The sequence below is a fragment of the Amblyomma mixtum genome, chromosome 8 (genome assembly GCF_055824585.1).
Source record: "Amblyomma mixtum isolate Tamu chromosome 8, ASM5582458v1, whole genome shotgun sequence".
Classification (NCBI taxonomy): domain Eukaryota; kingdom Metazoa; phylum Arthropoda; class Arachnida; order Ixodida; family Ixodidae; genus Amblyomma; species Amblyomma mixtum.
In genome coordinates, this window is record NC_143019.1 from 5,604,992 (window position 1) to 5,619,158 (window position 14,167).

The following is a 14,167-nucleotide window of genomic DNA, read 5'->3' on the forward strand; positions in this document are numbered from 1 at the left end:
GCTACTGCCGCAGCCTGGCAGTGCATGAAGCCCTTGGCCTGCTTTTACGGCCATTTTAGATGTTCTTACCACGGTGACTGGCTGGTTGTAGGCATTGAAACAACCCGTTCCCCAGCTCGGACTTCAGTCAGAATCATGGCGCCGAAAGTGCCGCTAGAAGAAAGACGGCGCATTGTTCGTTTTTTTATGGAAGGTGTCTCCCAAAGGGAAATTTCCCGGCGCACTAATAGGTCAAGAGACACCGTGAACAGGATAATAGAAGCCTATAAAAAGGATGAAGGGAGGTTAGGTGACGCCCAACGCAGCGGCAGACCAAGGGCAACGACAGAAGATGTGGACAGACTGATTGTCGCTGCGGTAGTTGCCGTCCGTTCCTCAGTGCAAAAGAACTAAAGGACGCTCTTGCTCTCAATGTTTCATGCAAGACAATACGGAGGAGACTGCAGGAAGCAGGTCTCCAGAGCTGTGTGGCAGCCCAAAAGCCTCCCCTCCCAGATAAGCAGCGCAGAGAAAGATTGGCCTTTTCACAAGCCGCTGAACAATGGTTAGTGGAAGACTGGGGCGAAGTTGTGTTCTCAGGCGAATCAACTTTCAGCACACGCTGGGACCACCAATGGCGTGTGTGGCGACCAATCAGCTGCAGGTGAGCACGCTTAAGTCTACTGCACAAAACAAACGCTCATTTCGAAGGTTAAATCTCCTACCCTGTTCGGGGCTAAAATTTTAGATACGGTCGCACCTCTCCGCTAATTTTCGTCTAGCAGAGGCACCCTGAAAACTCTGCGTGTAATTCATCTATTTCATATCGCTTTTTGTATGGTATATGTAATTAGTTTTCCACTGCGTACCTCCTTGAGCTGAATTTTTGCCTTCTTCATTATGCCATGCCCAAATTATATGCATCTTTAATTAGAGAGACCCCGAACTCGGGCCAAGCTGCGTCTTCGTCCCTAAAGTACTAGCACTCGCCTCCATACGATGTCGAGGCAAACTTATTTTTGATTTATATTTTAATATTATTTATAATTTTACTCAGATTTGGTAGTATGCCCATGCCGGTTGCGCCCTGCACTTTACTTGGGGTATGGTAGGCGTCAGGGTAGGTTCGGCCACCTAGGTTTCTATAGCGCGTGCTGGTATTGTATATAGCAAGAAACAGAAGTTAATAAGTTTCGTAGTACACCCGTGGTGAATTTTTGCAAAGCAGAGGTAATTTTTTTACTCAGTCTAACTAGCGCTTTGGTTTTTTTTGTGTGTGTAATCATGTGAGCATGCTTGTTTGGTACTGGCAAAAATACGTTCCCTTCACTACGCCTCAGTAATAGTGTCGTGTCTACGCCTTTCCTGCTTGTCCTGTCGAACGTTTTTTTTTTTTTTTAATGATTGCGTGTGCTATTTCCTCTCTTTGAGTGCAACATACATCGCTTACTGCGATAAAACATCGTTCTTCTTACTTTTCTACTTTTAGGTATCTCCCGGAATACATACAAAGCATTTTTTGCAGCGGGAGGTGCACTGTAAACGTGTGGGGGGGCGATCAGCAAGGATGGGCTCGGCCCGCTTGTCCGCATCGAAGGGCCATTTACGTCAGAAGAGTACTGCAACATTTTCTTGACGGCCCTTTCCCTGATGGCGTCTTTCAGTTTCAACAGGATAGAAGTCCAGTCCACACAGCCCGCAAAGTGACAGCACTGCTCGACAGCTACGTAGTGCGCCAGCTAAACTGGCCCCCCAAAGGAGCTGACCTCAACCCTATAGAAAATGTATGGGGCCTAATCAAACAACTCAGCACCCGCCGTGATGTGCCCACTACCGCCGACTCCTTAGGGGAGGCGGTGAAGGAGGAGTGGGAAGTGTTACGTGGACGACCGGATGTGATTGCATCGCTCTACAACTCAATGCCACGGCGGATAGCGCAAGTGATCGCCTTGCAGGGACATTTCACCAGTCACTAGTTGAATAAAACACTTCCAATCCATATTATTTCTGCTTCCTTCAAGTTACTGCATATTGCAATCGTAGTCCAACCACATATTTTTCTCGTGTTTTTAACACACGCCACTAGCGTTAAGGATGATCACCGAACGCACAGCGCCTGAAACAATTGGGCAACACGTGTTCGCGCTAGCGATGTCTCATGTACGAATTGACTGTTGATAGCCCACTCAGAAGTGAGTTACGGCCGCGCAGCTTGTTGCCTATATTACCCGATAGCTTGTTCCGCTGAAAACCCGGCGTCGTCGGTCGTCGCCGTGTGTCAGTCGGAAAGAATACTAGAAGTTTCAAACGAAGGTGGAAAAAGAAATCTGGCACGGGGGCCCAACCTGCTCTGTTTATGACTTTGGTGCTTATGATTTTAGCGGTGTTCATGACTTTGTAAGGTGCATTGGTGATGTGTAGCGGTGTTATAGTGATTAGTAATTAAATTAATTGAAGCTAAAAATGATCCGCCGCATGAAAAAGGCGGCGTTATGGGGCTTCATTGTACTGAAACAAATCGTGCGCTGAGTAGTGTAATATGTCGAAATGTGTAACCTAAAGCGTGATTGGCAATTGGTGTTTGGAATAAATAAACAAGAAAGAAAGATAAAGGCGGCGAAGGCACTATTGCATCTCCTCTTAAGGCCTTGAAGCGTAAGCGTCCTTCTAAAATCTTTTTTCCCCTCTTCAAAACATTACGCGACTTTATTTTCTTCGTTGCATACAGGCGGTGCTCATTGCTCGCTTCAAGTTAAAGGCGTCTTGTCTGACCATTTTACTGCAGGCAGGCAGCAGCGCACGACTGGCTCTCTAAATGCGCTGTTTGCGGCTTAATCGCTTCTTTATTACTTTATTGCGGCCGAAAATTGGCGACCACAAGCGACGAGCGTTATCATAGGCGTGTGCCAGAGCATGGGCAAGCGAGCGACAGGCGCCCGACAGCGCCGATGAGTCAGCAGCGTGCCACTACGGCAGCGGCGCCTTGCGGCGCGCCCCGATGACTATACCGACGACCGACGAGCGGCGGCTCCGAGCGAGTAAATCGGCATGCTCGCAGATAAGGAAGGACGCGCATGCGACAAGACGCCTTCCTTCTCCTGTCCTCCTCCCCCGCGCGCCGGGCGAACGACTTTTGTTTTCTTTGTGATTTCATGTGACTGCGGTGGCGACATCTAGCCCGCTCCGAAGGAACTAACGCACCTTTTCAATTGGTTGCGCTGGATTCCCGTACTCGCCGTGTTCTTCTCTATGTCTCCGCATTAACCGTGCGTTCCGCTGCATAAATACATCGGTGACTTAGGAGAAACATCTGTATGCTTCACTGAATCGTCTAAAGGCAAAAATGAGCACGCATAGATGGACTGTATTGGTAGAGCCGAACGCGCACCGTGTCCGGGTGCGCCGGGCTTTATGCGGCGTGCCAAGTTTGACATCGAGAGTGGGGCGCGCATTGAACGTGACCGTGAATCACGAGGCCGTAGAATGAATTTGCGGTGATCTGTTTTGGTGGAGTATGCAAAGAGAACGACCGTCCCCGCCGGAACGCTGGACGTGCTACAACGGATGCACAGGCTTGACATTCTAAAACGCACCTGCAAGTGAAGGCATTCTTAATTCCCGTGGTACATCCGCTCTTCTAGTGGCTTTTAGTTTTGGTCTGCTGCAGTGTACCGCGGACCAGGTAAGACGCTTGAGGGAGTGCTCGAAATACGGTATGAAGGCCACGCTCCGTGTGTACTTATCTGTGCCTCCCCTATTAATGTTATTTTGCTTGCATGAACTGTAACGATATAGACTCCCGCATTAATATCTTCTTTGGAATAGTTACTTAGTAAGGAGAAAACCTACCTCGCAAATATCCTTCGCCTGCCAGCAATGGGATAATAAAGTTCTACATAAATGTTTCATCGGTATCAGTCATTTAGTGAAAAGCAAAACCTACCTCGCTTTTAACACATCTGTCTGATAATCTTCCATATTCGTGTAGTCGCTATTAGAGCACTGCACGGGCCTTAATTATTCACGCGTCCCGAGCCCGTCAACCTTTTTCGTTACCCGCCCCAGCCCGGCCCGATTTTTTCGATATAGGCCCGAACCCGGCCCGCGCGGTATAGGCATGCCCGGCTCAGGCTCGGAAACAGCCCGAGTACTAAATGCACATCGGTAAAGCGAAAGCCTTTTGTTATACGGATCTCATTAAAAAAAAAAGCGGGTACAAAACTTTAAAAGACTGAGATAGTGGAGGCCTCACTGTGGGCAACGTTAACAAAAAAAAAAACGTTTTAGCATTAATAAAAGAGGTTATCACAGATTTGCTCGCATTCGTAGCCTCCTCCTAACTAGTTAGGCGTCAAGGGGAAGCGAGAACGCGGAAGTGATGTTACAAAGTATGTGACAGGAAACGCACGACCCACTTACGATGGGCATCTATCACGCATACCCACAGCTACTGGTCATATTTCGAGAGTAAACGCAAGCCAGCGCGCGCTAGCTGGTGTTTCCACCAGCGGTTCCTACGGTGCCTTGACGATGCATATCGGCGCGATAAATTTCTTTTTGTCTTTTTCTGTAATATATATATATATATATATATATATATATATATATATATATATATATATATATATATATATATATATATATAATATACACGCAAGCACGCGCGCGACTGCAGAATGTAACGCGTGCGCTTCACCATGTCAGAGCGCAGTTTGATCTGCGCTTATAGTACGCGTGTATGTCTAACTGCGGCATGCGCTCAAATTTAAGGAACGTCACTCTAGAGTTAGACATGTGCCTCGCGTCACTTACACGTTTGCGTGCGTGCAATCACGATGCGCTCAACGCAAGCGCCCTTATGTCGAGCTTACTGCGGCCATGCGCTCGATCGCGAACAAACCACTGCACAGCGTAGCTTGAAAAACAAAAAAAGGAAAACTCAGCAGCTATTGAAAGCACGTCCCTTACGTCGCAAAGTCTGGTCGATGGCGTTGCGTTAAAATTCGCCCGGCCAATTCGGTGTAACCAAACCTTCATCCGGCCCGCGTCGGTTTTCGATGACGGGATCGAGAAGAACCGCTTTCGGCCGTCGTGACGGTTCTTGCACCCGAAGGCGCAGCAGCCCGTCATGCCGCACAGATAGACGGCTTGAAGTTAGGTGGCTGACACACGTTCCGAGCAAAACAAAAGCCGCTGTTCTTCACAGCAAGCAAAAGCGCAGTGTCCGCAACGACGCCTGCCGAACCTACGGTGCGCGGTTGGAGCGGACAATATGGCGTCTGCGGCGGCGAAAAGCGCGGGTTTAAAGGACTTTTGCGCGCGAAACCATCGACCAATGGGAAGAGGCGACGGGCGCAGGAGAGGGAGAGGCGGCGTTCTGCAAAGGTTGTCGCTACTTTAAAAATTTCCAGGGGCTTTACTCCCCGCTGCTCCGGCGACCGTGCGTGGCGGTCCGGAGACTTTTGTCCCCGATAGTACATGCACATGTACGCCTATGCAGACACCGAACGTCGTGCAAGGGGCGATGGGTTCTTGTGGAGCAGACGCTGTAATGCATGGGCTCCAATGGCAATCTGCCTCACTATCACAATCAAGGAAGATTGAATAAGAAAATCGCTAATGGCAGATCCATTAAGAAAAGTCCAATGGAACGATGCCAACAGCATGAAAGAATACCCTAAAACCAATATAGCAGTCAGGTAGTCCAGGTATTGCAAAGCTTTACATTTGCAGTCCGGTACGCGATTTCAGCAGTTACTCATCAAAGCAAACTCGTGATAGAGCGGTAAGTAATGAGGTTGGTAAGCGTAACGTGCGTCAGTGTTTTGCTTATCCCAATGGTACAGAACAGAACACAGCGGAAGTACACCACGAAGAAGACAACAGTGTTGTGATTTGCGGTGACAGAAGTATTGCGGTGTACCATTCTGTCAAAGGCTACTACAACAATAACAACAACAGCAACAACCATGGCGTTGTGGCCCAATCGAACAGATGCGAGTAAACCAAAGGCTGGATTTCAGATCCAGTAACCGCTATAAAATATACAGTTTGGGGGTTTTCCTCCAGTAAGACGCAAAGCTCTGCTCTGAAGAACACATGCGTTAAAAAGCTTCGAAAGTTCACAGCTCACCGCTCAGCAGTACTGATTTCTTCTACGTCTTCTTCTGAAAACCTCGTGTCTTCTTCCACAGTTCGAAACTAGAGCCTTTTGAAGAAACGCCAAAAGAGGCGTGGCTCTTCCGAATCTCCTATCAACCACGAAATGATAGGATGTGTGTGGTCCCAATGGGCGTTTTTTTTATATTGTTCAAAGTGCGGACGTAAGCCGTTCCGTCATTTACTGCTATTCTGCCGATGTTATTGCCAAGTAATCTCTGTTTTCTAGCACGTGCCAATGATGTAAACACGTCTGCGCCATAGACGTACACCACACTGGGACATTGCGAACACGGGGCGGCTTCCATTAGCTATAGGGGCTGCAGAAAGTGTTGGATCTTTCGCTGGCATTGCAAAAATTGGCAGTGGCTTAGCTCGGCTATGCCAGGATATACGTAGCGAAAGCATGCGACACAGCCGGCGAAGCGAGCGGAGGCGAGCGCAACGACGAGGCAGGCGGTGTGACGTCATACCAAACGCCGGCGGCAGCTCCACGGCGAGGCGTGTGGTGTGACGTCATGCCAGATGGCGCGGCGAGCGCGCGGCGTCCGCCAGCTGCGGCGGTTGTAGGCGACGGCTCAAGGTCGGTCTCTGTGCCTCCTAGGAGCACCGCCACAGTGAAATCGCAAGTTCGTGGCCAAAGTAGGTTTCGCTACAAAACAGATACCTCTTGCTGTAGTGTCCCGCCCACGATACGCAGTTGTGAGGTCAAAAGTTCCATTTCACGCACCATTGCTTAAAAAATTTTCTGAGATATCGGTCGGCTCCCGTTATTTCATTCAGCGCAAGTTTCAGTTCGATTCACTTCATATTACAATACTCGTGTTTCTGGGACTAGGAGGTATACTAACGCCTCTCCCTTTTAGAGAAACACGTAAGATTTCTAAGTCGCTATTTGTAGCAATGACTGCTGTTTCTATCTGAATCGCAAGACCGACCTTCAAAACATAAATGCTTATTCACTGTCTAATGCATCCTGAAATTATGGAATACTGCCGACCGGGGCTTGTCCGAGCAGGATTTTTCCTAAAAAAACGTAATTTCTGGTTCCACGTTGCTTCCTTCACACCATTTCTCCTTGAGAACACGTTACACGTGTAAAACTGAAGAGACGACATAACATATATACAAACGGTATCAAAACGGCCACGGAAGTATAGGGTGCGATTACCGTTCTCTCTAAAAAAGAATTCACTAAAACCACGCTTACCGGGCAGCCTGACTCGCCTGCAGTGGTTCTGTGCGCGTTCTGCTTCCGTGAACGAGAGGACTCAAAACACGCCGTTTGTTTTATTTTGTTCGTTTCCCCTGCCTGCGTTAACTGAGACTTTAAATCCCGCCCACCTGCAAGCTGGCAGGCAAAGGAAAAATACAAATCCTGTCGCTTTAGCTGTCAGTTTTCGTCACCCGCCACGGACAGCGTAGAGGACACTAAAAGAGAGATGGAAGCTTTTGCTATTCACTCGAGTCCGTTGTCCGCAGCTATGAAGTCGGACGTTAGAAAAGCGCTGTCTAATAAACTTGTTGAATAAATCAGGCACACTTGCGACCCGTTCGCCATGAAGAGAGAGTAGAGTTTGCTTAAAAGTATGACGGGGAACGCGGAGCGAGTAGGGAAAGAATATGCACCTGCACCACCGCGCAGGTCTCGGGAACGAAGCTTCGCAACTAGTTGATGATGTCTTTGTGAGCGGCGCTCAGTAAAATTCAATCCGCGAAGAACGTTACCACGGCGCGGTGATGTTTATCGCACGTTGCCTTTAGACTGATCGTAGTCCCACACGACGCGACCCCTATTCACGCTAATCACATTTTGATCGGCATAGCAATGCAGTGACGTCGGTGACTGTAGGTTGACGTAGTTAACCCAACACCACGGCGCGGCTCTCATCTTATGGCGCCTAGCCGGAGTGTGAAATAAGTATGATAATAAAAATGGCTTTATAAGATCCTTAATATATGTAATGGTGTCCCGCTGACGTATGAGAACGTGAGTTTCAGAGACAGCTGCATGTTGTAGATGCCCGCTAAAGAAAGAATGTCTGAGTAGGTGATATCTGTCATATTGCTGTCAACCATTAATTATCAGTGTGTGTGACTCAATGGTAATTTACGGTGGTGTTCAGATTACGGTGTGCCCGCTTCCTGGTAGTGAAGATTAGAGCTATAAATTAGTTAAGAATACACGTCCGTTATAAAAATATATTCATCAACCCTTTCTCCAGTTTCATAAATGATCGGCTTGTTGGTAGGTATTAATTCAGAAGCATTACTTGCCTCACGCGTGATGTAGAACGGAAGGTCCCACACTTTCTGTCCACAAAGTAACTAGGCTAAGCTCGGACGAGCGTCGTGCCATCTGCGCAAGAGGTTGCTCGGAAAGAGCAACATGGGTCGCACGAAGCCTACCGGTGGGTGTGATAGAAACAGCCACCTGCCAGTACAGTGGCGCATCTCTCAACCGCTGCGCCACTGCGCTGGTAGTGGCATGGGTTAGTTAGTTAGCTAGTTATATGGGGTTTTTATGGCGCATAAGCAACTGTGGCTATCATCGGTAGTGGCATGGGGACTAGCCGCTATCTATGATGCCTATATGGGAATTAACCCACGAAGCTCCGATTGCTGTGCCGTATGGTGGCCAACGCGAGCTATGTTACACAAACGCACAGAATACCACAGACCTAATCCACTACAAACGCACCAACAGAAACAGCATTAGTTTGGTTTTGATTTCATAGCACGGGACAAATTCTACCCATCGACCATGCAACTGAAGACAATGGCTTATGTGGTCGTGCAATTTGACGAATCACCAAGAAATCTCAGCTGGCGTTGGAACAGGGGAAAGGAAAGGCGGGCGAGGGTGAGGGCGTTCTGGCCGTTTCGGCTTTACCTGTCAAGAAATAACACGCATCGCCGGAATATCTGAGATCTAACCACCAGGTGATAGTGTATGCCGCTGTATTTTTCACGATGTGTTCTTATTAGCAGTGCATGGCAGCCAGTGAAAAACCGGCTGATAAGCCAGCAAAATACTGCTAAGTTCTTCAAAATACCTATCTTCTTAAGAAACCTTTTTTTCTCGCAAAAAGTTCCGACTTAAGGATGGGGTGTTGTTGTTCGTAAACTGCAAATAAGGAAAGTTCATTGTGATGTGGAGGAAATAAGCTGGCCACTTTCTCTGCATGATCAGTGAGCTTCCGGGAAGTGCAGCATTTTACGATGCGTTGCAAAATACCAGAGCGGCTATTTTCATCCGAGCGTCACGGATTACGTTCTCTCTGTCACTGGCAGAAACATGGCTGGCGGAAGAATAAAACTAAAAAAAGTTCACTCGGATGTCAAACGGCGACAGCAATTTCCTGCTAAATAAGAGTTCGTTATGACATACTTCATTTGTCGCGAGGCCGAAATAAACGCCTAGAAAATGCAATAAAAAGTTCTGAATATGCAATGGGTTCGTAGCTGAAACAAGATAAAAACTGCATCAGTGCGCCATTACTTTGCGCAACGCTCGCTGCCTTGGTCGGCATCCAGCTGGTTCGATTTGAACTTCCGAGGAATTAGCCAAAATCCCTCTGAAAAACTGGATAACACACATAAATGAAGCCATACCTGAAGGCAGGACACCCGCCTTATGACTTACTCCTGCCGTTCTTGTCATATTTCTTGCACCCTTTGTGGTTCAACAAGTATCGCAAACAATTCGGCCTACTTTTCATTATTTTACTGTGGTTAACTGGAAGATATATAACAAGAATTATTTGGGAAAAAACGGCACTCGCCATTTCTTTGAAAGTTTGATTAATACCGATATCAGACCTATGCAAATATCGCCAGTGCAAAACATTCAGAAACCAACAAAAACAAGAAATAAACTTGCTAATACAAATAGCATGTTTAAGGTATAAGAATCTTTATTACTCAACGCGGCTTCCCTAATTCTGGTCTGTTGATCATTCGCGGACCAATCACAGTGCTGAAATGTATACAGCCATTCCGAATATGCCGAATTCTTTCAGGAACTAGGGAATCAACATAGAGGACTTGTCATGGAATGCGTTGAACCGGTTGTTTTTGTCATGTTTTTCTTCACAGCTGTAAAATACGGACATGCTCTAACGCGATTAATGTGCTGTTACATAATTCCTGTGCTTTATGTTCCTTTTTTTTCGTTGTCCTCTTTTGCTGTTATCTGAATTTTTGATTCATTCTTTTTGTTGTGCTAATTGTTTTATTGTTGATTGTATTTATTGTTTGTTTTTAGTTGACATCATATGCATCAGTAGCTAATGCTCTGCTCTTATGCAGCTATTATGCAGCTTGAGCCGAGTCAAGCTGCATAATAGCAGCTTTTTCTCCCATCTCCTCGTGTATGTGTGATACATGAAAATAAACCAAATCAAATCAAAGTGCGCCCGAACCAAGCGAACAAATCGGTTTGAGGAGCGGCCTGTAAGAACTCCAAAGTTATGTTACTTTTCTCTCAACGTAGAACGTTCACCTCAGAGCACATACTGTGGCATTGTCAGCACCCAGAGAGGGTGTGTTAATTAGGTGCCACTTCTCCCACATAACGCGGGTTCGGGCCAGAGCAAGCCAGGGGCACTGCCAGCCTTCGCTCTCGCTCCGAAGGAAGGAAGGCGCAGTTATTCGAAAGCACAAGTGTGAAACACACAGTAAGCTGCATTACAGAACACTGCACCAACCCCCATACCTCGGTGCAGCCCATAGCCCCGCCGCAGCACCCGCAAGCGGGCCCGCGGGGCCGCGCGCGCAAAGCAATGACTACACAGGCGAGTGACGGCACTGCTAAGGACGATCCCACGCCGCACGGCCAACCGAAGGGTTAAATCGCGAGCAACGCAACACGAGGGAGGATGGGGGGAACCCGCACAGCACATCTTGACGTAGCACGTCGATGGCTCATCGCGCGCCGTCACCGGCAATGGCCGGCGATGACGAAGAACCAGCCAAATCAGGCCCTCCCGAATCCGGAGCGCGTCAGCGCCGCACAGGCGGAAGACAGGACTCCGAGGTTCGTGCCTGGACTTAAGCATGCATATTAGGTGCGCGCTTTAAACCACCCGCTTTCTTGGACCCGCGGCAAATGCTGGGGCACTCGGGAGCCAAACTCTACGTACCTTCCTGCTGTCCGAGTCTGCGGTCATCTCCCCGTTCATTTCCCGCTCGGGGCCTCTCGTCGAAACAACGCCCGCCCCCAACTGTCACTCGGAGTGAGCCAATGGTGGCGCGAGGTCTAGGCGGGAAGAACGGCAAGGAGGGTTGTGCACAGCGGTTCTCGAAAGAGACTCCCTCGGGAAGGGGACACGCAGCGCGGCCGCCTGCATTCCACTTGGACAGACACCGCACGGGGTGTCTCTCTAACCAACGAAACGGCTGCAGCTGGCGCGCACTCCGGTTGCGCAAGAAGCTCAATCCCCACAATACATGGGCAAAGTGCACGGGTGTTTAGTTCTGAAACTGTAGTTGTTGTTCCTTGTCGTGCCGCAACGAATCTATGAATAGCCGCCGAGTGAAATCCTTAACTTTTGTTATGTATTAGAGTGCAGGTCTATGGCGCCCGTTTCTGCGTTTCGCGGCGTCGCCGTCCTCGTCGCCGTTGTAAACGTATCCGTTGCATACCAGCGTCTCTGCTTCGGAGCACGCGGACGCGGCGTGGAAGCTGTGGAGGCTCAGCTGCAGTCATTCGGCAGGCCCGTGCAGTTTTCCTTTTCATCCGTCTTGGTCAGTCAGTCAGTGTCCGTTGTGAACAGCAGTGCGTCGCACTTCAAGCTGCGAAACCGATGGAGCGGGAGCTTGGTAAGCAAAGGAGAGACCAGTAACGGCCCTCTTGGAACATACAATCGTGCTTTAACCTACGTGGCGGTAGTGACAGATGTGTGCTGCACGTGTTGGCATTGACAACGTTGTGCCATTTTAAGGAAAGGAAGTGGGCAAACTGGCTTCATGGGCTAGCGGACGCTTGAATCGCGCTTACAGGTACGTGTGGAGTGATGAGAGAGAGATTTGGGTTGCAGGCATTGACAACGTTGCGCCAGAAATGCGGCGCTGAAGCCATAGGCCATCGGCGTTCATTATGTTCACTGCCGTTGGCGTTGACAACGTTTTACACTCCGATCATTTTAAGGAAAGCAAGTGCGCATAACTGGCTGCCTGGGTCAGCGGACGCCTGAATCGCGCTTATAGGTTCGTGGGGTGGTGAGAGACAGAGATGTGGGCGGCATGCGTTACCGCTGAAAACGGTGAGCGAACCCTCGCGCGATCAACCATTGACTGCCACCTGCGAGGGTGGCAGTGTGGGTGGGGACTTTAATGAACATATGGAGGCAAACAGGAATTCCTTTCCACTTATGCGGGAGAACATCCCGTTCCTCTCGCTCGTAACACCTCCCACGGCTGTGACGACCTCGCGAAATACTTGCGCAGACATCGTCTTTAAGAACCAGGCATTGGTGCAGCAAGTCGAGCATATATCCATCCATTTCTTCGGCCACAAAGCTTCCTTCATGACAGTCAAGAACTGTTAGTGGAGTGTTTCTTCAGGAAGGAATATGTGTGAAAAATAACAAGTTGTCTGTAATTGTACATACATGTCTTGCTCGAATTATTTGCCTCAATCTACTGAAAATTTGAAACAGCTGATGAGCTGCGCTCAGATTTCGCATTATGAAGTAACGTAATCGTCGGCATTTTTTTTTGTGCCATAAAAAGCACCGGCTGCTTCGTGGGCAGCTCTATGATACCGCAATTACGCTGTGCGACCAAAGCCATTTTGAAAAAACCTTCCGACATGCAACAAATTCTTGTGCACACCTCGGCAATTATGGGTCCTTTAGAATATCGTTGGCACTGTAACTGGTTTCAAAAAGTGCCTGGTGTGGCTGCTGTAAAAGCATGACTGCTCAAAAGGTCTTGATCAGGTCCTCTGCCCTGTATGTAATTAGGCAGTGGTGTCCTAATAGCGCTCAGCCACTGTTGCAGCAAGTTTTTATGCTTCTGAGCAATTCATCTACTGCTTCAATGCCAAGCCTGTAATATATACCACTAAACGCAAGGCTCCACGAATTAATGCTCGTCATGCGTGCTGCATGCATACAAGAAAATCTTAACGAAAAAAAAAAAAAACAGGCGACAGTGCCGTTATGAATTTTTCAGAGCAGAACAGTACTCACACATGAAGCGGAATGCTCGATCGCGTTTGACGCCTCGTTTTGCATATGATGCACGATGGAGGAATCCTTATGAAACTCGATGCAAGAGCGGGACAAAGCGGTAGATAGCGTCGCGCGGAGCCACAGCGTGCCTACGGCATCCACTGGGAACTGAGAGGCGAGCGCGTATGAGTGGACGGTTCTGTTCTCTGTGTTCTTTTGTTTTTGATCTGTGTTCTTTTGCTTTTGAGAGAAGGCGGGCTTGCTCGCCCGGCCGACTGCTATGGCGGTCTCGGGTGTCCGCTTCAGCGCCGGCAATTCGTCGCGAGCGCTGGCGACGGGTCTAGTGTTCAGTTTCATGTGCGCGATCGACCGACGTGCGCACAAGAAATACGTTCGACGAATGTGCGCAGTGGAGACGACTTGCGTCTGCAGCGCTTTTCCGGCACCGCTTCAGACATCGAAAAACAAAACCAGCAGAGAAGCCAACGCTCGTGCGAAAGACCGCGTACCGAGCGGCGGGAGTGAGTGGTTCCGAGGTACACACGGCGCGGAGAGGTGAGTAATGCAGTGCGTATGGGGCGTATTAAACTGCCGTGTCTTGATTCTGTCCTGCAGTCTACGCTGCAAGTAGCAATTTGCTAGCACACGTCGGTAACCTACAGTTGCTACAGCACACGAAACGTTTACATATTTCAAATTTTGCAATAATAAAAGAATTCAGTGTAATGCTTCAGTACCTTCTTCAATGTTCAAAGTTCTAGAGGTTTATTTTTGATGTTTTCTCTGTCGCTGTATTGAAAATGATCGCTTAATTTTCGATAGCGCGAATCACAAATTAAGTAAAGGCGACT

The 14,167-nt window shown here is 48.6% G+C and overlaps 1 protein-coding gene across 2 annotated transcripts in view; it reads right to left on the reverse strand.

The window, feature by feature from the left end:
* Positions 1 to 13,460, reverse strand: part of LOC149331200 (sulfotransferase ssu-1-like) — a 51,838-nt gene extending 38,378 nt beyond the window's left edge. For both annotated transcript variants that reach the window (XM_089556384.1, XM_089556383.1), the window contains exon 1: positions 13,335 to 13,460. In XM_089556384.1, coding sequence (XP_089412510.1) covers positions 13,335 to 13,379 — 45 coding nt within the window. In that variant the 5' untranslated portion in view covers positions 13,380 to 13,460. The remainder of the gene's footprint in view (positions 1 to 13,334) is intronic.
* Positions 13,461 to 14,167: the final 707 nt, after the last annotated feature.